Source organism: Clinocottus analis, unplaced genomic scaffold (genome assembly GCF_023055335.1).
Source record: "Clinocottus analis isolate CAN_PGR_092001 unplaced genomic scaffold, fCliAna1.0.p SCAF_5, whole genome shotgun sequence".
NCBI classification, from domain to species: domain Eukaryota; kingdom Metazoa; phylum Chordata; class Actinopteri; order Perciformes; family Cottidae; genus Clinocottus; species Clinocottus analis.
In genome coordinates this window covers 4,440,607-4,464,791 of record NW_027176207.1, presented here as the reverse complement: position 1 = coordinate 4,464,791, position 24,185 = coordinate 4,440,607, and the positions used below count along the sequence as shown (strand labels likewise).

Genomic DNA, 24,185 nt, shown 5'->3' with positions numbered 1-24,185 from the left:
TTTACAAGGAACATGTGATGATGCATGTGTGAAAGCGAAGCGACTGTTTGTGCTGTGTGTGTTGACTTAAGTAAAAACAGAGAAACTGTATCAGCATTTGGCAATATCAGAAAGTGACAGCAAGAGAACAGCGTGTGTATTTATATGTAATGTTTCATGGTGTACCTGCAGCGCCTGCTGAAGCAGCTGAACGTCTGTGGTGCCCGTAATCTCCCTCAACTGGTTGAGTAGCGTCTGCTGGTGCTATTGAAGGAAGGAGAAGAGAGGATACGAGGCAGTTAAACCCAACTGGACCACATGGCCTCACCACGCACACACACCTGCAATGTGAGGCTTGAATGAATGCACTTCAAACAATGGGGGAGAGCACTTAGTGTCTGTGTTCAAGGCACACGTCTTAGGCGGAGTCTTGAGTGAGAGGAGAGTGACTGAAGCTTTCACAGGTGCAGCAGGCAACAGATGAGTGTCGGTTCAAAGGGCTCTTCATTGGTTTGGGGACCCGATTCTGTAGATTGTTTTCACACTGCACTACAGGAACCCATGGCAACGCGGTAGCACCATCTACGTCACAGATGTTTTTGCCCACTTTTTATGGAGTTGTCACAGCTACTACACAAAAAGGTAATGGAACCCATTCGCGCTTGGGGAAAATGGCGCGTTATAAAGCGACACGTAACAAAACAAGTAACAAAAACTGTCATCCAACACGTGTTCTGATCCATGAATAGAAAGATCAAGCTCTGTTAGAGTAACAGCACATAAATAATGCAATAAAGAGAGAAACTATCAGAAAACACAGCTAGAGGTATTACGATGATGCCTGACTGTGTTTACAGTGTAGAGATCCCGAAGAGCTCCCTTACAAAGCATTCATGACATTTTAACTCAGGCGCTTATAAAGTCTCTACATCTGACCATGACACACACACACACACACACACACACACACACACACACACACACGCACACGCACACACACACACACACATGTGACATGTCTAGCACGGCTGTTTGTCTCACTGGTCATCGGCCATTAAGAGCTTGTGAACAACACATAATTCTCTGCACACAGGGAACAACTTGTGGGGCTTTACAGCAAGTTGCTATCGGGTTCTTTGTGTGTGCATGTGAAGGAGTCGCAAACAAAAACAAATTGCAAAGACAGAAATAGAAGAGGCCTTTCAACATTTCCCTATTCACAGGCCCTCTACATGGAAACCTGCACCACCCCCTGCTCTCATGGTGCAATCTAATTCACGACAAAACACTCACGCATGGTCAAAACAAATCATAAAAGCTATTAAGCTGTGGAATATTATTCATAATAAAAAAGACTCAAAATGGTATGAGATCATTTATTTGTCTCAGCTGTCATTGTTGTTAACTATGTATTCATTTCAGCCCCAGAAGGTCAGACTGCATAATGGGGTTTGTGTTACACTGCTACTTTTAAGTTTGAGTCATCAACCGGTGGTTAAGTATTTATTTTTGCTCCAGACTTCTGGCTGTCATCAATAAGATATTTACCCCACACTGCTAGCATAAGTGTTGTTGTTTCTTGTTTCAGCGAGGTGATCTCCGGTGTGCGATACAAAATGACTGACTGCATAACCTTACTCTTATGCCAAAGTGTAATTTCTTCACATTTGGAGAAGAAGAGTTAACATCTGAAACTCTCCTCGCATTACAGCTACATCAGTCATGGTTTGGTCGAAAGTCTAACAGCTTAAGCAGTGTAATCGATCCCAAATGGTCCTTCGTTATCAAATGAAAGCTCATAATGTGCCTCCACGGTTTTGAACCGTCACACACTTGGCTCGCTATCTGGCTGACGTTACTCAATCCCCGCGAGGCATCAAGGCGGTGTCCATACCTGCCTCCGCCGCTGGCCATGCTTTGTAAACACAAACATCAGTTATGGGTTGACTAGCATAACCAAGGAAACATTACACACCCCACACGGCGTGTCCCCTTCTCGCTCCCAGCTGAGCGCACTGTAAACAAATAGACGCCGTGACGTCACTCTATAGCATTAATTACTACCAAGTGGACACTAACGCTACGGTAGCGTTAAATCTCTCACCGACACTCGGCCTTGTTTATTTCTACAGACAACACAGTTTGCCCTGGGTCGGTAATGTTGCGTAGGGGAGCATTTTACCGCATTACTACGTATGAGCAGTTTACTACCGTACCAATTACCCAACGTAAACACACACACACACACACACACACACACACACACACACACACACACACAGGGCGACGGTTTACCAGTACTTTAGCAATAGCTGACGTTACGCGCTGCCGTTAGCTAACGTTGATGAGCAACACTACGCTTTTACGCTAAGCTAACAACAGGCCTAGTTCAAATCGATTTACTTGCAATTTAGAAACCGCTCCTCGGCGACAGCCATGGCCCACGAAAAAGACAATGCAACGATAACCGTACTAACCGAGGAGCGGACGAGCCGACTCCGCAGGTACTCCGTGCCCAAACACTCCGCGGCTATCAGTTAGGCTAACGTTAGCTTGCCACCAAGTTAGCTCCAGTAAGCTTACCTTCTGAGAATGCTGCTGGAGGACATTCTGCTCCACAGTCATGGCGGGTTAAGAGATAAATGCAATTTAGTTCAAACCGGGAGTAGCAAAATGCACCGAATACTTTCCACTAAAGCGAGTTAAAACACGACGCTACCATGTCTCCTCCTTCATCAGCAACATCACGGGCGGAGTGACTAGTGCAGGTCGTCAGAAGGCATGAAAACATTGCTCTGCTTTGCCCGAGTTCTGGGATCGACTACTCGCGTCTGCCTGAACTGCAAATTACGTCACAGAATCGTTTTTTTAAATCTTGAATAAAAAATAAGAAATAAAGCAGCGATAAACCAGACAAAGACTCATCAAACTCAACCAATTATAGACCCATAGCACCAACACCTCAGTGATGGCTGTGTTTTTTGACGTGGAGAAGGCATATGATATGGTTTGTAAGATGAGGTTGTTGGTTACATTGACTATGATGGGAATAGGCAGCAGAGTATGTAATTGGAATAAAAGACTATTTACTTTACAAATGTATTAAGTTAGAATTGGGACAGCACTATCGAGAAGATACCTGGTGGAGAATGGTACACCTCAGGGTAGTGCAATTAATCCAATACTGCTCTCATCATGATAACTGTTGTGTTCCTTCAAGTTCAGGGTGATATTGGAAGATCCGTATTTGCTGATTATGTTTGCATTGTGGAAGAGGGGGAGAACATACACCAAATTAAAAGGAAAGCACAAGAGGTTGTGAATAAAGTACAAAAATGGTGCATTCAAGTTTTCTGTGGGAAAAAGTAAAACAATCTGGTTTACTAGAAAGATTCTCAGATAAAGATGTATGGACAAAAGAGAACAAGTGAACGTTTTTATGTTTCTGGGTGTGTGGTTTGATGATAAGTTATGGAACAAGCAGATACAGTGGATAGTTATGAAATGTAAACATATTGTAAAGGTGATGAGGGTCAGAATGGGGAGCCAGCTGGTCTGCAATGAAAAATATGTATATCGCTCTTATGAGATCAGATCAGATGAGAGCAGAAGGAATCGTTGAAAAAAAAAATTGTGGTCAAGTAGGACAGTTTTCAGCTGCCTTCAAAGTATACACAGGAAGTCACAGAAAAAATGACTTCCTTTTAACACATTAGGCAACTTGTAGTGTACAGTTCACGTTTCGATTCATTCATATGTGTTCATGAGTGTACATTCATGTAGAAATGTGTGTGTAGCTGCATCCTTTGTTAATTTTATGTCTGCCTGTGAAATACATCACTACTGGGCCCCTGTAGAAACATGGCTGCCAGCTTCATGTAGACGACCTAACGATTCTTATTTTTATTTGATTAATAAAACAATCAAGAAAACATATTTAATAGTATTGTATTTCATTCCTGCCAATAGATCTAATGGCAGAAATTAAATATATACCAACAAACTAAATACGGCCCCAGACCCGAAAACGGTGCGTTTAAGGTCTGGGGCCTTAAGGACAGTCTTATCTCTTTCAGGTCTTTTCCTGAGACAACGTGTGACGCCTCGACGCGGCGATCTCTCACTCTCTCGCTCTCTCTTTCAGGCCTCTTTGTGGGTGCTTTTGTACTGTTAATACTTTATTAACACTCTGCATTTACTTTTACTCATTATTACTTAATGCAGAACTTATGTGATTACCAATTAATTAACAAGTGGTAACACTTTCAATGACGCCTTTGTATATAATGCAATATATACATATTCGTAATCATTTAATAATAATAATAATAATAATAATAATAATTTAAATTTTTCAAGACACACAAAGAAAAGAAAACTATTGAATTTATAGTTCATTTGTAGTCTGTTTATAACACTGTATAGTTACAGTTATACACGCATGAATAGTGATGCAGAGTCAGATTGCTGGATTGTGTATCAGTGATCTTTTCAACTCAAGTGTTTATGCAGACATTATGTACTGGATTTATTTTACAAAGTTGCTTGTTTACAATGTATTTTAGTAATAAATGAAAAGTCATTTGTATCTTTGTATTTATTTGTGACATTTTGATTGAAAAAGTTATGAAACCAACGTTAAAGTCAAGCCGGCTTCATATTGTCTGAAACATAAAAAGATGGAGGACTATTGGACCACACCCAAAGCCCCGGGATGTGTATCAGGACTGAAACATGTAGATTGGCGCATCCCTATTCATAAATATTCATAATGCAATTTCTAACATTAATCACATAGCAAACCAGTTTGTAATGACTCATGAGGTCAAATATAATAAAACTTCATAGTTGATGGTCACTTACTAAGATTTCCTTGGTAAGGATCATAGTGCATTATAATTCTCATAGCTGTTATACATAAAAATATTTGTATCATGCATTATAATTACTGTTATATGTATTATAATGTGAATATTGGTTGAAGTAATGTGGTTTAGGCAGATGGTACTGATACAATATAATACTTTCACTTAAAGGGCCAGCGTGTAGCATTAAGAGAAACGGGGGATTGGTTGCAATCTGCAACGTCGCCAAAAGATGTGACCAAATGCTACACACTGTCCCGATAAGAAACGGCTCTGAATACTTCTTCCACCAGTCAAACCAATAAGCGAAAAGGAGGAAATATCATCAGGTGTTTATATAATCCTCAAATTGAGCATAAAAGCCACGCAAACACACAAAGCCAATTTAACAGCCGTAACGCCATCACGTTGTAGCCCAATTGTGCGTGAGCATCAACACTGAATATAACGGATAAAGAGTCTGAATTCAGTTGTCCGAGTTCCGCCCGAACTATTCAGACGGATGGAATAACACCTACGTCCAAACACGGGGCTTTCAAATGTGTCAGCTGTGATTAATTCAGTGCAGAGACAAGAACGGTCCTCTCTGCACAGAACTGGGTCATCCTTTAGATGTTCAGGAATAGCATTGTTTGTAATATAGTCATAACCGAGGCAGTCAGCATGCTTTGTTAACATGAACTGTGTCATCTAACTAGTACATATAAATATTAATGGGGATAGTCAGAACTGTGTGGTGTCATTGGGGGACGGAGTTAGCAACACAAAAACACATTGTGCAGGAAGCTTTCATCACGATGGATTTTTTTTTTAGCAATTTTTTTAATTTGATTTCTGGAAGAATGGTTATTAAACATCATGCAGAGTGCCATATGGCTGTGTATGTTGACAATCACACTAGGTATGACTACATTCCTTTGATTTGTGTACTCAGTCCAAACACGAGCTGTTGTTCAGTCTTCCTCCAGCAGATGGCAACATCCTCCTTCGGAGCTCCAGCTTGCATAATGACAGACTCCCACAATAGCAGCAGGAATGTGCAAAAGATAATGAATCATGAAAATTATTCCACTTTCTAAATCAAGACGCTTTATAAATCTCAACGTCTGCCTCCAATGCTGTTTTCACTGCGCTGCACCTTAATCGATATTTCATACGGTCGACGTTGCGGCGTGCTGAAATATTGAGTGGCCAGCAGAGAGTGTGTGTGAGGGTTAACCTAAGCACACAGGACACGTCCTGTGGAAACAGCCTTCTCCATCACACAGTTTGACCTCAAGGCAGGAAGTAGAGCTATCAGTCAGAGGAATCTGGGAAGCTGTCAGGAAACCAATCAGAAAATAAGTTGATGAATCAATTGGGAAAGTCACGCGGTAGCGGTCTGGACAGATCCCGCTGACAAGAGCTCAGACTTGTTTGTTGAAGATCAAAACGGATCCTGAAAGTGAGCCTGGGGGCTGAATGATAAAAAAAAAAAAACCCTGGCGCGCACCATGCAGGACTTTGTAAAAACCTCATCCCCCCCTCTGCTTTCTGTCTCTCTCAGTAATCCAACACACATACAATGGAAAGCTTACACTGTCAATTTTGAAAATCTGGGATGATAAAAAAAAAAAAATCATAATATAAAAAACATTTGGAACAAAAATACTGTTTTGGATGTGTACAAATTATGACAACCAAGATGGATACCAACTAAACAGATGACAGACACAACGTCTTGTTTCTTGAACCCAATTTGGAAACATATTTAACATAACATAACTGTACTTCGTTATACACATTTCATATACTTTGCATTTTTCCACTTATATTATTACATTTTCTTAAATGTCTATGTAACTCTGCTTGCTGCTGCCACAACCAAATCGCTCCGCTCGGGATAAATAAAGTATATATACTCTCCATCCATGTTGTATATTAGGATTACACTGTATTGCTACATTTCAAATGTATCTGCAGTGGACGTGGAGGCTTCTGGGGTTCCTGATCACCTGGTGCACCCTGGGTAACGTCACCTGGTCTGCAGGCTGCATGAACACAGAGCGTTGCGTCTTTCCTTGAGGATTCACAGATTCACATTCCTGAGATCCTGAGAAAGAATGGATGACAACGTTTTTAGCAAATATCATCATCAACGGCGCCGTGCCTGTCACTCTGACGAGGCCCCTCCCAAACCGGCTCCACGCAGCCTCTCTGTAGTGTATACACACTATATTGCAACAGTGTTTTGGAAACACAATCTTGAAATGCATCCACTCCTCTCCTCTGCGCTGCCTCGTGGGTCTGCTAGCGCCCTCGCCGGGTTTTCATTCTTCTTCCATGTTTTCCTCCGGGGGCTTTTAGAGACAGCAAGGCTGGATGGATACCGTACAGTTATAGTGACGGAGGAGATTTATTCTTTTTTATTAACTAAGGGCTTGCGGCTATTACATGTCTCTGAATGTGGCTGACAAAGCATCATCCATTATCATCCGCCCGCTCCGGAGCGGACCGTTGTGCCGGTGACGAGAAGAGTGTAACTGGCTTTACCTTCAAACGGGTTTTAGAGAAATTTGATATAATTGTTTGGATTTTTTTTTAAGGCGGGCGGTTTCTCCAAGCACGTGGACACTCGTGATCGTTCAAAGGGAGTGCAAATGCTTAGTTGGAAAATATTCCCCAATTACGCAGCATTTCCGGGGGGTTCAAACGTAGACAGCAGGGCCACACAAGGGCCCATTGCATCTTGGGGGCCTCTGCAAAGGGGCCCACAATGTGGCACCTTGGAACGGATCACAATGTCACTTCAGAAAGAGATTTCTGGGGCTAAAAAGGACCTCTTGTTAAACAAACGTAGTGCCATTTTCTATGTTTTCCCATAAAAAGGAACACCCTTCTTCGTCCTACACCAGTCTGCATTTTTGTAACTCTATAATCAAACTGTTTCTTTTCTTCTTCGTTGGTATTTCTGCCATGCAGACGTGCAATGAGGACTGCTGGGTGACACGGTTACGCTGTCTCATGGAAATCTGGAAGTATTCGATCAAATCCAGCCGCTTTCTTGCAGCAAACCCCAGAGGTTACTTTCGACACCGCTGATATTTATCTGTCATAAACATGAAACCATAAAAACTGATATGTCATCTGAAAAGCATTTTTCCCCCGTCAGACTAAGGCATGGGACCGTATATGAGGTCTCGGTCTTTTTACACAAGCAAGATAAGCCTCGGTGTGTTTTGCGGTCAGGGGAAATTACAGTGCCACGACGAGATCTCAGTCGCTGATCCTCATATTTAATATCAAATGCAGACGCGAAACGTCTATCATAGATGTTAATATGTGATACAGAAAATATGAAGACGGCGTACCTGAGAGGCATCGCAGCCCGGCTGGGTTTTAGTCGGGGAATGCGTGTCTATGTGTTTTGTTGAGAGCAGTCACGGCTGCAATAATGCACAATTCATTTAATTATGAACAACACTGATTGTGTCCTTTCCCCTCGCTCTCCGGTGCAATATGAGCATTGATTTTATGACACAGTAAAGAATGAAGCAGTTAAACCTGGCCGTGGCGTCCAGACAAGAGCTTTAAGAAGATTTCAGCCATTTTCCAGGCTTCCAATCCTCATTATGGCGGACATTCACCACTTCCACCAGTCCCCTTTAGTAATAGACAACATTTCATATCTTTTACGATGGTTTTAAAGGCCAAGTTAATGACTCAAGCCAGAATCTGTCCATATGAACTTAAGTAAATTCCCAGAGTGTTGCAGAGGAAAGGAGGAAGATGCTTTCTTGATCCTGACCTTATCTATTTTCTATCATGTTTTATGATCTCACCTGTGCCGAGTGCAAATGAGGTTGAATGCAGTATTTAATATATAATCCATAGGTTCTCAGATAAGGACTCCGTAGCCTTTGAAGGATAAAAAAAAATAAATAAATCACATGTCGAATAATTTAAAGAACAAAGTATTATACATTCTTCCGAAATGACACTTTTTCTTCAGAGTGCATACGCGTGTTCACACTGACAACGTGTGGAACACAACGCATGGTGAGGACCAGGATGCTGGGACTCAAACCGGTCCCGGCTGCAATCTGCCATTAATTAAAAAGAAGAAGAAGAAGAAGAACGAGAAGGACTGGAACCAGAACAAGAACAAAGAGAAGCTGTCAAATGTTGTAATCGTCCTTTACAGGTAAACGCACAACAGTCGTGTTAAATTCCCCCTCCAGCAATTCACACGCTATGCAGACGTTGGCGCCCTTTACACGGTGCACAGTAGTACACGGTGTACACTAGTACACGATGTACTGCATGGAGGCGAACTGTTGAGACGTAGCATGCTATTGGCTCTGCGGGGCGGTGCTTTTAGCTAAATGCTAACACAAAACATGACAACGTGCTCACATGATGAAAATGTTTATCGGGTATCCATGTCAGTTAGCGTGTTAGCATGCTACCAAGTGCTAACTAGCGCTGAACATAGAGTACAGCTAAGGTCGATGGGAGTGTCATGAGCTTACTGGAGGAAGTTGAGACGTAGCATGCTGCTGGCTCTGCGGGGCGGTGCTTTTAGCTAAATGCTACCACAAAACTTGACAACGTGCTCACATGATGAAAACGTGCTCACCTGATGAAAATGTTTAGCAGGTACTTACCATGTCTGTTAGCGTGTTAGCGTGATACCAAGCGCTAACTAGCACTGAACATAGAGTAGGCTGCAGCTGAGGCCGATGGGAGTGTCATGAGCTTTGCAGGTATTTGGTTGTCAGCCAAAGGAAGGTCTTTCATCACCAATGGTATAACATCCTGAGGCGTTTTCACAAAGTGTCACGGCAATCCATTTAGCTGTTGAGATACAGCAGCAGCCTGGATCGAAGGGGTGACCCCGCTGGTAGCATGGCAAAAATAAATAACACAAGTCTTTCAAAACATTTTCTTCCTCGATAGTCGTTTAAAATGGTCCACACACTGGAGTTAATAAACAGATCAGAGTCAGGTTCTGTGTTTCATAAAATAGAAGTCATCTTTGTGTGTCCTTTCAGCTGAGATGGAAGGCCCACTGCTGGTGCTGGGATGAGTCCCACATTGGAAATATGAACAACAAAACCAACAACAACAACACACACACACCTGTCCTGGCTCATCGGAGTCCTGCATTCAGGCTTCACTTCCTTCCAGCAGCACTGCGATGTGTTCCTGGCGTCCTGTGAGCGGCCGCAGCACAGCACCAGCAGCGGGCCTTCCATCTCAGCCGTAACGACATGAACACAGTTCATCATTGGAAACTGTCAGTTTGTTCGCGAGCATTTCAGTCAAACCCACAACCTGTTTATTAATTACAGTGTATCGACCATTTATGACTACATAACATACATCTTGTTCCGCTTTGACTTGTGCGTTTGAGGACAAACGCTGAGGTCAGCAAATCTCATATTTCTCTCAGAAAGTTATTGCACAACTTAACTTAGCTTTTCATGTGTGCAGTGTCTCTGTGGAGCCGACACTGAATCAGCAGCATGGCATTTAACGAGGAAGCTGCAATAATAATTGTAATAATAAGTAGTACTAAAGTAGTACTAAATAATAGTGGACAAAGAGTCTGATTGAGACAGAGTTCATATCCAATCTGTACTTTCTTAAGTCAAGCAATTTGAAAAGTGACATTTTTTGTATATGTTCTTACTATTGTTAATACGCATTGTAATACAAACACACGAGCACCCTGAAGGAGGCTTATTAAAGAAAGGCTAGTGATCTGGTTAGCTCTCTCTATGTTTATTGGCTGGTGATGACATCATGAACTCAATATGTAGCGCTGGAGTCATGTGGGTTCATGCAGGCCAGAGCAAGTCAAACAGTAAATACACTTGAAGGGTCTTAGCGGATAGCTCAGTGGCGTTATTGTCATGACAACAGAGCCGACGATAAAGTCAAAGTTCACTGTAAATCGACTCTCTGTCTCATCATGTCTCAACATTACAGCCTGCAGCGTTCACGCAACTGGTTGAAGAAGGACTTATTAAACACATGAATTGATAACATAATGAATCATCATAGGAAATACCTCTGACTCTGTTCATGAAACAACGTGAACAATGTCTAATGAGTCACACTTTACTTTACACGGAGCAGCGCTACCAACAGTGAGACGCTGCTTAACACAACAACCTCAATATGGCGACATATTTCTGTTGACTGCGCCGATGTGTGAAGCGTTCTTCTCGTGGTCTGGGAGATCCTCTCTGAAGGCCAGATGAGCGTCGTTACTTTCTCCACACTTGGTGGAGCATCCGAGCACAAACTCAAACCAGTTCCATTTGGCACGGCTCGCCCTCGATGGCCTTTAGCCCCCCGCAGCACAAAGTTCACATCCCCGAGCCGGCCTCAGCCAGACATGTTGACACCGGGCTGCCCTTTTCTCATTCTAGTGGGGGGGGGGGGTTGCATGAGAAATGTTTACTCGAAAAAGGTCATGACCCCGCAGATCAACCGCTCTGTCACGTCACGTGATGAAACGCACAGGAAATTAGTGGCGAACACATTTCCTGGAGACTCTCCAGAGTTTGAGTTTAGTGGAGATCAGCGACATCGAGACGCACGAGTAAACAGGCCAGAGCCCTCGGAGCGCCTGTGAGCAGACTTTCCCCCAGAGAGAGCTTCCGGCGGAGGCAGGAGACATCGGCCGAGCGGAGATTTGACATTGCTCCTTCTCCCTCGGCCACTTTGTAGAACATTTACCCCTCGCGCTCATCTGACACGGCAGATCTCGCCGCGTTCCTCCACGCAGCGTCAGCCCGGGGATCTCTCTCACGCCGCCGGGCCCGCGGGGACTCTCACTCATCATGAATATTACATCGGGCGTGTTTACTTGCACACATGTGGCCGCCATGACGGAGGCTTTGCAGAAAAGCGTTCCTTGATGTGAGCAACCTGGAAGGACAGAACCAAAAACCCGCCCGGTGTATTTTTGCACTTTACTCCGATGGGCTGTCTGGTGAAGGAACAAGTCTTTTGACTTGGTGACCTGTTGCTTCCACCCTTTCTGCACATCAAGCCTATTAGTCTTCTATGACGAATCACCGCTTCACGTGTGAGGCCACGGGAAGTAGCGGGTCAAGAAGCTATCGGGTATTCAGCGAAAGAAAGGACTGAAGCCGTGCTGCTACTTGTCATATTTACACAAAATGTCAGAAGAATGGGCCGAGTGTAACGACAGAGTGGGGGAGGAGGAAGGGTGTGCTGCGTGTGTGTGTGTGCTGCGTGTGTGTGTGTGTGCGTGTGTGTGTGTAGGGAGGGAGGGAGGGAGAGTACCACAGCTGCAGGCCAACAGTTGATCCTGTCCCGGGAAACAGGATCAGCCAGGTCAGGGTGAGGAGGAGGGAGGGGGCAAAAGGTCGTGGCCCCGCAAGGGAGGAGAGGGGGGGGTTAAGGAACAGACTTCACAAAGAGGTACATCTTCAAAAGCAAAAGCCCCACTGGGGGAAACCAGTATACGGTTGGGAAAATAAACCAGTTTGACCTCCTTTCTGGGAGCAGGAGTTCCCCCAGGTGTTTGCTTTGACCTCGTTGTTGTTCGCCTCTCGAGCTCGCGTCGCACCGCAGCGGCTTCGCGTCAACGTACGGAGGGACTTTGTTTGTCTTGACTGGTATCTGTTCGGAGGAAAGAACGTTAGCATTTTATTAATACATCCCGCCCTCGTGAGGCTCCGAATGGGGGGGGGGGGTCACGCGACCCATAAAATGCTAATTACATTGTGTGTGTGTGTGTTTACACAACATGTGAGGTCAGACCATGTGCTCAAAGTTCAAACACTGGCATGAGGAGAGGGTGACTGAACATCTGTGAGCATGTTTATCCCACCAATCACCATGACAACCAGTGTCAGCCAGCTCTGCATGGCCTCCATGTGAATAAACAAAGCACCTTAACAAGAGGGTGTCTGCTTACCACTCGTCTCAGCACAATGGCTTCCAAGCAGTGCACGTGTTCCCGTGCGCATGAGCCCGGACCCGGCACTAATAGGGGTTCGCTTGACCGTTGTGACGCCGGGGGAGGGGGGTCTGTTTGCGGAAGGCCCCGTGACGACGAAGGGCCGGATGCGGGACATGCGGAAGGCCTCGGCCTCCAGTTGAGTCACCGGTGGCGCTCACTTCCCTTTAGAATCACGCTGAGGTCAGCGAATCAAAGAGAGAAGCTGCAGACAAACGGACGATTGTTAAGTTTTACACCTTGACCTCGGCGTGCCTCGCGCCCCCCTCCCTCCACCTCCCCCCCACGCACCCCTTCTCACCCTCCCCTCCCCGATGTTTGCCCCGCTTCGGCTTTCGGAGGAAATCAAGGGGTGACTGGCGGTTCAGCCGCGATAAGGATCTTTGAAATGAGAGAAGTTCACGGAGGGGAAAGGTTACCGGGAGTTTAAAGAGAGTGCAGCCAGTCATGGGGAGCATTAAATAAAAAAAAAGAAGAAAAAAAAGGGGAAGTCAGGGCTGAGAAACTGCGCCGCGATTCTAAAAGTGCACAGCAGACAAAAAGCCGCCTGTTCACTCGCCCGGACTGCATATTCAAAAGCCAGCGCGAGGGGGAAGTTGGAGCGTGAACTCCTCTTCACCTTTAGGGAGGCTCACGATGCGGCTGCTCCGCTCCAGTCGAGGAAAGGGATCACAAAACAGCCGCACACACACACACACACACACACCGGGGAGTTAGGGTTCTTATGACAGGCGTTGGGGGCTCTGAATAGTCCTTGGGCCCTCGGTGTACATCTGGTGACCTCTGGGTGTCCTCCCTCCTTTTCAGCGTCTTTCCTGCCTTTGTTAGGACTCAGCACTGTAAGGGAACAGCAGCCAACTCAGAAGCAGACGTTTCAGGGCAAATACAGGACTTCCTCTCCTCCACTTTGATTAGACAAAGAGCCGCTTGGCTTTGATGTCGTCGTTAAACAACTTTATTCTCTCTCCGAGGCACGGCAGACATTGGGAAGTATAGCTGCCGTTTGATCGCTTTACTCATCTTTAAAGACTGAACTTATATCGTGCACCACGTCAATAAATGTATTTAATCATTGAACCCTTACAGGGACCTCTCACGTGAGTTTGGACCAGGCTGTGCATGACCTCTGGACGGGAGTTACAATAATGTAGAGGAATATAAATGTGTTTTAGCTTTGCACAGATAACGTCTTATCATCGAATATACACGGCCCCAATGTGTGTGTGTGTGTGTGTGTGTGGAGGGGTAAACAAAAATACACTTCTGAATAGGAAACTAGAAAAAGAGGAAGACATTCATACTAGGTCATGCATTTTAGTACTTTATTTTTGAGATATCAGTGCAAATGAACACCAAAAAAAGAAAAACATAAAAAAAGAAAGAAATTTTGTTTCAGGTCTTCACATGAAAAAACAAAACATCTTTATATATATATATATATATATATATATATATATATATATATATATATATATATATATATATATATATATATATATATATATATATATATATATTTGCTGCTACAAATGTATTTCTCAGATGCACAATGCAGATCTATGATTGTACGTCAATCCCCCCACTAATAGCCCCGAGCTCTTTCACAGAGCTTTTGTTAACCAGTAACAGAAAAGAAAAAGAAAAAAAAGAAATCACAAAAATATTCAATGCACGTTTATTTTTCACACATTTCAGAATCAATTCGCTCGACAGTCTGCGGTTATTTAGGGACTGTTCGTATTCTAAACGGACCTCTCTCTGTGATAAAAAAGACCTATTTTTAAGACTTGACATTTCCCCGTCACCAGTAGGGATACACAGGTAGTTCCCATGCGTCTGCATGCAACAGGCAGCAGTGAGGAGAGTCAGACATATTACACAACACAGCGCAGGATAGATTATCATTTACCACATAGAGACACATGCAAAGAACAAACCAACCAAAAAAAGATGGGCATAGCATCCTCTGCCTTTGTATGTACACTTGTACGCATATAATTCATATTTACATATCAGGGCATTAAAAACTAGGGTAATATCTTTTCTTAAACATTACAAAATAGTCATCTTTCATACTGAAAGTACTATTTACACAAATATATTGAACCATTGTGAAAATGTATTAATAATCGAAGAGACGTACTCCATAGGTATATGTATTAAAAAGATCACAAGACTAAATGGATAAAGCAGTGTGTGACATTAACCAAAAAGAATACAGTACAATCAAAATAAGGAGCTGGATACCGGAGAGCCCTCAAGACACCAACACGTGGTGGTGGTGGTTGGGGGGCAGGTACGCATATCCAGCTGCCTGGAAAACAAAGATGTACCTTGTGGTCTTCTCTTAATTACCATGCAATTCTTTTGACATTTTTATGAGTTAAGAGGCTGCCACAAAACAAAAACAAAAAGAAAAAAAGAAAAAGAAAGATGTCCATAAACCACAACAGTTGAAGAAATGATGACGAAAAGAATCACAAACTGTCAAATTCTCAACGGATAACAATACTGACATTTCTTCTTTTTTTTTGTATTACATGCCATTAAATGATTCTGGAAATGGACACCGAGGAGGACTCGGCGTTCGACGGTGCAAACTCCAGGTGCTCCTTCAACGGGACATGAAAAGAGAGAAGAGGAACAGCGCTGCGCTTCTTCACTCTACACATATGTGCAGAACTCGGATACAAATAACACAAGTTTTCGTGTGCGTAAAGAGAGCGGCGGCGGGGGTTTCACCCAGGACGGGTGAGACAACTTCCTCAGCCTTTTTAACTGTTGCTCCAGAAACCTGTTTCCACGCCGTTGCTCAACGGCGAGCACCGCACGCTGACCCATCTGCTCTCAAAGCTGCACAATCTGCAAGCGTGTCACCCGGAATTTGCACCGTCGAAGATTGCCCTTGAAACGTTCAATTCAAATGAAAGCATAACTCAATGAATTGTGACTATTCAAACCTCCGTTCGCTACATCCTGCCTGATAATTACACCACGCTGTGAATCTCAAGACAAAGCATTCATCATGGTGGGCTCCTCAGCGAAGCTACTGCAGTGTGAACTGTTTTCAAGGTCCTCCTTTGAATGAATTTATCATGTGCATTGTTGTAATAGACCGCCGTGTCTGCCCTAGAATGGCTTTATTTGGAATCTTATCTAAAATTGATGGGCCTCTGTCTTATCTGAAAATGTTCTGATGGAGAAAATAAATAAATGTCCACTGAACTGAGCGCTAACATTTTTGGAGTCATCAATAATGAATGTTGCCTGAAATGTTCCTTCTAAATGTTTTATGGCCGGCAACAAAGGGGACATGGAATAGTGATATGTGTAGAACTCGGATACAAATAAAAAGTGTAGAACAAGACCAAATTGTAAAGGAGGACTTCCTAATGGACCAAATGAAATATGTAAAGAATGATAATCACTGATGGGAAAGGTTCATCCGTGACAGTTGTGTAGTTTAGCTTCAACCAATTAGACATTTTGCTAGAATAGACCTGTTTTGTACCACTCCATGACGTCGCCTTTTAATATTGAGAAACCACTGCACTGTATGCATTTCAATTGGAACTTGCTCTATTCCACAAGAAAAAAATAAAACAAAACCATGTTTGCATTCTTTGTTGTTTGTCCCATCAAACCAATTTGGCAAGTCATTAAAAAAAAAAAAAAAAGGAGAAAAAAAAGAGTCAATGAATTTGATTCCGCTTGGTATTTTTCTGCAGTTGATACAACTTCTACTCATATGATTGGCTCAGCCCTTGGCTCTCATGGCTGTGCTTGTCATTGTGGTTGGGCGATTGCGGGATGGAGCTCAGACTGTGTTCATAAGCATGCATGTCACTGATTGGCTCTTCTTTAACTCGGACCATAGAGTGGGTTCCCTCTGCCTGATCCCGCACCTCTTTCCTCAGCTGAATGCTGCCCTTCTGCAGCATGTAGTACAGGATGGGGTTGGAGCGCGAGAGCCGCGGAGAGTCCGGGTTTGATTCACAACCCTCGCCCTCCTCCTCCTCCTCCTCTTCATTCTCCTGACTACTCCATCTCACAGGGCTCTCGGGCTCCTGTTTGACCAGAGTAGGCGGGTCCCGTTTTGGAGCGACCGGCCATGGAGCTGGCTGGCGGCTCCAGGGGGAGCGGATAGGGCTGTCCCCTGCAGGGGGGGTGGGCAGCGGTCTGAGATTACTCGGAGGCCCTGAGTTGAGGGAACCGTGGGGGTGCCAGCCCGGCAGGTGGAGGAAGCTGTGATTATGGGCGGGCTGACTGAGAATGCTGCCGTTGGCCTTGCCATTGGCCTGCAGGACGGAGGGACTGGGCGTCCCCCGGGGCTGCTGGGACATCTCCTTCAGGCAGTTGTCGGAAAGCAGCAGCTGTTTGAGCACATTGAAGCCTCGACTCTCTCTGGTGAGGGTTTCACTCGGAGGACTCCTCGGGGGAGCCTCCTCTTCCTTCACGACCCTCTGCTGCTCAGGCTCTTCCTGAACAGCAGAAGGCGCATAAATGTTTATGTCGCCACTGTCCACTGCTCTTGGACAGCTATGATTCAAACTGTCAGTCCGGTCAGAGCAGAGGCGTCTCTTCTTGTGACTGGGGCTTGGATACTCCCTCTGTTCCTCTTTAACCTGCCTGGGCTGTGACTCAGCCTGCATTGCAGAGCTGGTATAATAGGTAGCAGTCTGTTGTTTAAGCAGCTGGCTGAGGAGGCCATACTTTGCTATGACCTCTGCAGGCCGTGGTTCTGTTTTTAAGTCCTGCTGGGAATCAGAGAGGGGGCTATTCTTCTCATAGCCACTAGGTCTCTTTCTACCACTTGAGTCCTCAGACATGGCCGAGGACGGTCCCACCTCTTCCGCAAACTCAGTTTTGACCTTTACGTCCAAAGGGGGCCCATTGGAGCTGTCACAGATGAGGGATCCGCCAGGGCTCTTCTCATAGCAGCCCCCTGCGACCTCCGCACTCCTCCTGCCACTGCCACTGGGCCTATCTTTGCGAACGGCTGTAGCAGTGGTCGAGCCCGTTCCTAGAAGGAGCTGCAGCACAGTGCGCCTCTCTAGAAGGTTCTCGATCTGCGTTGAAGGAGGTGAAGCCTCTTTCTGGCTGAAAGGTGTGCCACTGCCGGATGGTCCGTCTGAGAGAGGAGTGGTGGTGGTCCTGTGGATTGGAGCATTGAGCCTTTCCAATAGGGCAAGGGGCCTGCTGCCGTCGAGTTCCTGACCAAGACCTTTGCTGGAGGGGATGGGTGGGGAGGACGAGGCTGTGCCACACTGAGCCAGATTTTGTAACAGTTTACTGGCACTGAAGGCAGGCTCTGAAGCCTTCTCAGCAGGGAAGGCTTTAGATTTACACAAATCCAATGGGCTAGACTGGACATGGGGGGAGGGGTAGGAGTACGGGGACAGTGCACCACTAGTGTCCCGGCTGAGGGGGGAGTAGAGGGGCTGGACTGGGGCTACAGGTCTATCTATGGGGCTTTTTGTCCTGGTCTCCTCCCAGGGCACGACTCCCTTTGGTTGGCCTCGACCAATGGCAGCCATAGTTACATCAACGGGCGAGCTGGGGTTACCTACGCTTTTATTAACCATCTCATTATTTCTGCGCTCAAGAAGGAGCTGCATAAGTGTGACTTTAGAGTGTGATTTTAGGTCCTGGCTCATTTCAGGCTCCTTGTTCTTGCACAGCTTTGATCCTGATGGCTCTGGCTTCCACTTGTTTATTAAAGATTCTGTTAGTTTGTCCAGAGAGGAGGTAGACATGGAGGAGGAAGAGGAGGACATAGCAGTGGAAATACAGGGCACAGCAGCAGAGGTTGGAGAAAAGGTTGCAGTGGAGGGTTGAGCAGAAGCTTGGGGAGAGAATGCAACTGGGGTGGAGGAAAACACTGTGGTGGAAGAAGAGAGGGTAGAGGTGGAAGAGCAGAAGGAGAAGGAGGAAGAGGGGGCAGTGGTTTTGGGCCCTGTGTCTCGTGTACTGGCCCGGCTTCTTATGGAGAGATCAATGGGAGAGCAACTCGAGTAGGAACTCTCTGCATCGCTGCTGTCCTTGGTCAGGCTCCTCTCGTGGATGGAGCACTCGCTGTCCGACGTGACTGAAGATGAGCCGCTTGGCGGCAGAATGCCACAGCTGTCCTCCAGGTGCCCATTCTTGGTCAGCTGCTTCTGGTTGTTGTGGTTGTTGAGAAGCAGAAGCAACAAGCTGCTGCACGTCTGCGGGGGACGGGTTGGACGGGAGTCAAAGCCTCGCTTCTCCCTTGGTGGCTGGCTCAGAGTGGGGTTTGGGGCATGTGCAGGGGGAGTGGGTGGGGAGCTTTGGCTGTGGCCACGTAGCAAAGAGGGGCTCTGTGGACTGGACAGCGCCGTTCGAGGGAGTGTTGTTGTTATTGTGGTTGTTGTTGTCATTCCATTTTGGGTTGATAAGGAGCTTAGTGTGTCTGGGACTCCAGGCAGAGTCCCTCCCACACTAGGTGGCCTGCTGTCCTGGCCATACTGCTGGTTTGCCATGGCAGCTAGTCTCTCGCTAGCAGACCTTCCTGAGAGCTGGGCTTTGAGTGCATGCTCCCTGGAGTACTGCTGGAGATGGGCTTCGCTGGACAGCAGCAGGGCCAGTTGACTGCAGGCCACACTGGGCTTGGGTGAAGGTGCTGGACTAGAACGGATTTTCACCATGTTAGCCACCGCCTTCAGACGGTCCGCACAGGACACGGATTCAGCAGTCGGAGGGGCGGAGGGAGGCGTGGCACTGTGCGCTGACCGGGGAGATTCTGGGGGCCTGTCCTGACTGTGTCCCCTGCGACTGTAAGGGGTGTTGCTGTGGTTTTGAAGTTTGCTCTTCCTCATCAGGCCCTTCAAGCGGCTCGAGGCCGTCCCATACACAGGAAGTGGCTCTTTATCCGGAGGCGGTGCCTTGGATGGAGAGGAACACTCACTGGGGGGTTTGTTAGAGTGCTGAGACATTGCCACACTCTGAAGCCGTGAGCTGAATGACTGGAGCAAGGACGCCAATAGGGTGCTCTCCCCGGCATGAGGAGATCCCTCTAGTGTTCCATTTTGCAGGCCTCCTACTTGGCCATTGAGCTCCATTGGGGGCGAAGTCATCCGCTGGCTGCCTGGATCATTCCAGGCTCCGGACCGCAGTAGGCGGGCTTTCTTCAGGTGCTGCGAAGAACCCAGTGTGGGCCCGTTAGTTCCAGCTTTGGGAGCCATTGGGCCATGATTGGGTAGTTGGAAGGGCCCGCCCACCTTGTCACCCTGCTCCTGGTTGCTGTGGGCAGCCTCAGACCTCCCGCTCGCCGTGGCCCCAGGCCCGGCTACCACTGGATGCATCAGTAAACCTTCCAGATAAGTTAGAACAGCTGAATCCTTGTGTGTCTCAGGGCCAGGCTCCTCCCCATGAGTCATGTTCAATACTAGGATCCCCTCGTATGGTTCAGCACTGCTACTGGGAAACAAATGTCCACTAGGTCATCTGGTTGACAGTGGCATGTACTTCCTAACCAAAAAGAAGTGTCTGCAGTGGGCCGGAGGATGCGCTGACCAGATGTGATCCCTTTCTGTAGTGGGCACAGTCAGCACTGTGGTGACACAGCATCCATGGCTGGAGGCAATCTGGGGCAGGTGGGCCTCCGAGGCATTGTTCTATGCCTTTAAACACGGTAGGATCCCAGAAGGCCAAGCTCCACGCTTATGCGAGGAGCAAGCGAGGAGTCAGCGGGATTTCACCACAAAGATGTTGACACATTCCGTGGCTTTGGATGTTTGGGATGTCTGTCGTGAGGCCTGGCTGTGGTCCTGTCAGTGGCGCCTTTCAGCTTTGCAGATCTCACATTGGGGACCTATAGGAGAGAGAGGGAGAGAGAGAAGAGAGAGAAACTGTGTGAGAAGCAGGGATTTGCACAGCACTATATCACATTCATTTCACCACCTTGTCTGCCATCTCTGTTACTTAGCAACATTTCAGATTGACTGCACACGGCTGCTTCTCCTCTCTGCACTCTCCCCTCACTGCCACCGAGCAGACGACAAATGCAGATTAGGTCTGATTGGATCCAAATTGAAAATGCAAGCCCACTACCTTGAAAACATTCAGGTCTTGAGCTGTAAGCCCCTCACAGCGATGTCTTTCAAAAGTGAAGGGCCTTGTGAGAGCTGTGAATAATTTCTTATGCAGCTTGTCATTTCAGTGGATTATCCCCCCTACCCCCACCTCCCCACACCACCTCCTGCTCCTTATGCACTTGAGCAGCATCTCACACGACGCAACCCTCCACACAAAGCAGGAGCCGCCCACCCGCCCACTCATCCACCCACCAAACCATCCACCCACCCACAAGTAAGCATTGAGCATGCATGCCAAGACACAAGCATGAATATGCACATGAAGACATACATGTGCACGCATACTCTGTCGCAGATTAAGTAAAAAACGGTCTGGTGGCTCAGTCTCAGGTATTTTTTTCTCCCACAACTGGCGAGCTGTGAATCCTCAAAAGGCTTAGCTCCTTTGCGCCCGGGTTGCTTTTAAATCAAGAGACAAAAGCAAAACATGAGCGGACTTTATGCGATGCGACTCGTGTTTTCGCGTACAGTACAAAGGCAGTGGGGGCATCACAGCGAGAATACAGCTAACAGACAAGCTGCACTTGACTGTCAAGTGTGTGTGTGTGTGTGTGTGTGTGTGTGTGTGTGTGTGTGTGTGTCGAGGGGTGGCTTCAGGATCAGGTGCACCTGTCAGACCGCGCCACTGTCAGGAGGGCAGAGTCGGTGACACTGGGGTGAGCATTGTGCCAGTTGCCATGACAGTTTCAGCGGCGCTGCCCTGGGAGACCTCTGCTCTGAACCCTGTCAGCGCGGTTTCCGTGGATACAGGACACCTCCGACAGTCCTGGCCGCGTCCCATAAAGGTTAATTAATACAGAGCTTCCCCCTTCGCCTCAGCTGCTGTCCGTGTCCTTTACCGAGGCCGCCCTCACCTTTGGTGTCCGCTGAGTGGACCGACATAGCAGGTCACACAACAGGACAGCAGCCCTTGATTATGACGAGAGGCCATGGCAACACGCGGCCACCGGCCTAAATACTTCACAGAGAGCAGTAGCCAGGGCCAAAAACAACAAAGCTGCAGGGTTCTAATCACGCTGAAATCCATCACGGTGGCCAAGGTCCACAGGTTGTCATGACAGTCAGGGCAAAGAGGTGGCACTTTTAATGCCACCTTGAAAAAGGAGCTGGGATTAGGAGCTGGATTCAAGTTGATCAGAGCGCAATTAAGTCTGAGTGGCAGCAGGAAAACAGGTTGGCGGCTTTTACAAGACGCGACAATGCATCGAATATAATCATTTAACCGAGATTGGCCCATCGGCGGCAATTACAGTTCAAGGCCATTTAAAAGCGGCTGACCTAAATTTGACAACAACAAAAGCCAACCTGGTCATACTGGGCCATCTGACGTCTGCTGTCATGCTAATCTTAGATGCTCAGGATTAGGGCTATTTTCCCGCCAGTGAGCTTAGCGCAATTATAATAGAATGCCCTGTAACACCGCGTTTGATCAGGGCGGTAAACACGTACACATGTTTACCTTCAACACCGGCCCGGCTACGTAACTAATATGCTGTGATCTCAGTTAGCCTAAGAGGAAAATGGAAAAGAAACACTGACACAGTTTCCAGCATGAGAAATGCTGTTAATCTCTCTGCCGCTGGCAGTGAACCTTTGGATTTACAGTTGACCTTGTTGATGATTTTGCCCAAAGAAACTTCAATACAGAGCAGACAAGGCGGCACAGGGACACTATGACACTGCACTCTGCTAGTTAATATACAACAGAGCCACTGCGTTCACTATCTCACACAAAGCACAAATAACTCCTGGAACAAAGTGGGGACCTTCAGGCTCTTGAGAGACACGGAATGACGGAGCCAGTGTCAAAAAGCTCGACGACAGCAAGGGCAAGAAAAAATATGTTCCCCTCAGTGACAGAGCTCGGTTAACAAACAAATGACCTTAATATAGGGAACGCTGTCCTCTGTGCCGAGCCCCTAAAGCACACGGCCCTCCTCCTCTCCCTCTCCCAATGTGTGATGTGTGCATTACTATTACATTATCTCCCCCGGTGTATACATTGGAAATGACCTTACACATCTGTTAACATGTCATCTCATTGGTGGTGGCACCCAAAAAGCCTGACCTCCACCCCCCCTTTTCCCTCCTCCCCCACCGCACAGCACAGATGAGCTGCTCTACGGTTTCTGTGGTGATTATCCATTATCCTTGACAATGTCAGCCAATGACAGAGCAGGCGCCATTCTAAAGTGATTTTTACCCCTACAGTCGGCCACGTACGTGGGAGAGGGAGGGCAAAGTGATGGGGAGGTGGGAGGGGGTGAAAGCGCTATCCTCCACTGGCTGCTCGGGCGCTCCGTGTGTTTCTCTCCTCTTGTCCTCTTCCCTCCCTCTCGTGCCGAACAGACACCGGGAACAGGAAAGGTCACTGCACTCTCAGCCGCCGCCGGAGTTCCATAGAATTACCGGGCAGGCCAACGTAAAAACGTGCCGATGCAGATGTCAAGGATTGGATCTCGTTATGTGACCTTCATTCCCTCTGTTGACCTCCAGACTACACCCACTGACACACAGCCATGTTTGATCCAGATTTTTTTTTTTTTTAAATCATAAAAAAGTGACTTCATGAATGACCTTCATTGTCTGGAATGGTAATCCATTTAAAATGTATGAGACCAAACAAAAGAATTAAAAAAAGGGGAAGAGCCAAAAGGAGTGGCAGTTAAAGTCAAGGTCATTCACTCCGCCAAGGCTTTTCCACTTGACGCAACAGCTGGTGTCCATGCAAAGCTCTGGGCGTTAATAAAAAGTGACAATGCTGCCCAAGCGGTGTGTATTACTAATGTCTGACACCAGCCTGGCAGATGTGTTCTCCCTGCATTTAAGGGGAGTCAAGGTTAAAGGAATTTAAGAAGGAGAGGCGATGCCTAAACACCATTATATCATGTAATCTGCGGCCCAACTCGGCTGCACATACTCAACGGGGAAGCTCACTTACACATGCGGTGTGACCGCTATTTGTAAATCCAATATGGCCTGACATGATTAAATAAGACAAAACATAAGCTACCTGACCAAACGCCGTTGCTCCGGGCCCTTTCTACCGCGAGTGAACGAGTGCGCCGGAGGAAAGTTGAATTAAAAGCTCTTTGTTCACCTTGAGAGAGGTAAACAAGAAGAACAACACGCTCCCGAACAGCGGGAGAGCCGGAGCAAGAAAATGTTTCTTGCAGATAAGTCAATCAGGACAAAATAACAATGCAACGCAACACAGACATGCGCGCCCACACAATGAAAACTGGG

At 46.6% G+C, this 24,185-nt stretch overlaps 2 protein-coding genes across 7 annotated transcripts in view; both read right to left on the bottom strand.

The window, feature by feature from the left end:
* usp25 (ubiquitin specific peptidase 25) overlaps window positions 1-2,787 on the bottom strand; it is a 28,249-nt gene extending 25,462 nt beyond the window's left edge. The window contains exons 1-3 of one of the 5 annotated variants that reach the window (XM_068599950.1): window positions 2,699-2,787; window positions 2,563-2,589; window positions 166-243 (exon numbers count right to left, since the gene is read on the bottom strand). In XM_068599950.1, coding sequence (XP_068456051.1) covers window positions 166-243; window positions 2,563-2,589; window positions 2,699-2,770 — 177 coding nt within the window. In that variant the 5' untranslated portion in view covers window positions 2,771-2,787. Of the gene's footprint in view, window positions 1-165; window positions 244-2,562 lie in introns of all 5 variants that reach the window. The other 4 variants (XM_068599951.1, XM_068599949.1, XM_068599952.1 and 1 more) reach the window with 4 other exon arrangements.
* An 11,563-nt stretch (window positions 2,788-14,350) lies between these two features.
* nrip1b (nuclear receptor interacting protein 1b) overlaps window positions 14,351-24,185 on the bottom strand; it is a 37,565-nt gene continuing 27,730 nt past the window's right edge. For both annotated transcript variants that reach the window (XM_068600924.1, XM_068600923.1), the window contains one exon: window positions 14,351-20,656. In XM_068600924.1, the coding sequence (XP_068457025.1) occupies window positions 16,566-20,222 (3,657 nt within the window). In that variant the 5' untranslated portion in view covers window positions 20,223-20,656 and the 3' untranslated portion in view covers window positions 14,351-16,565. The remainder of the gene's footprint in view (window positions 20,657-24,185) is intronic.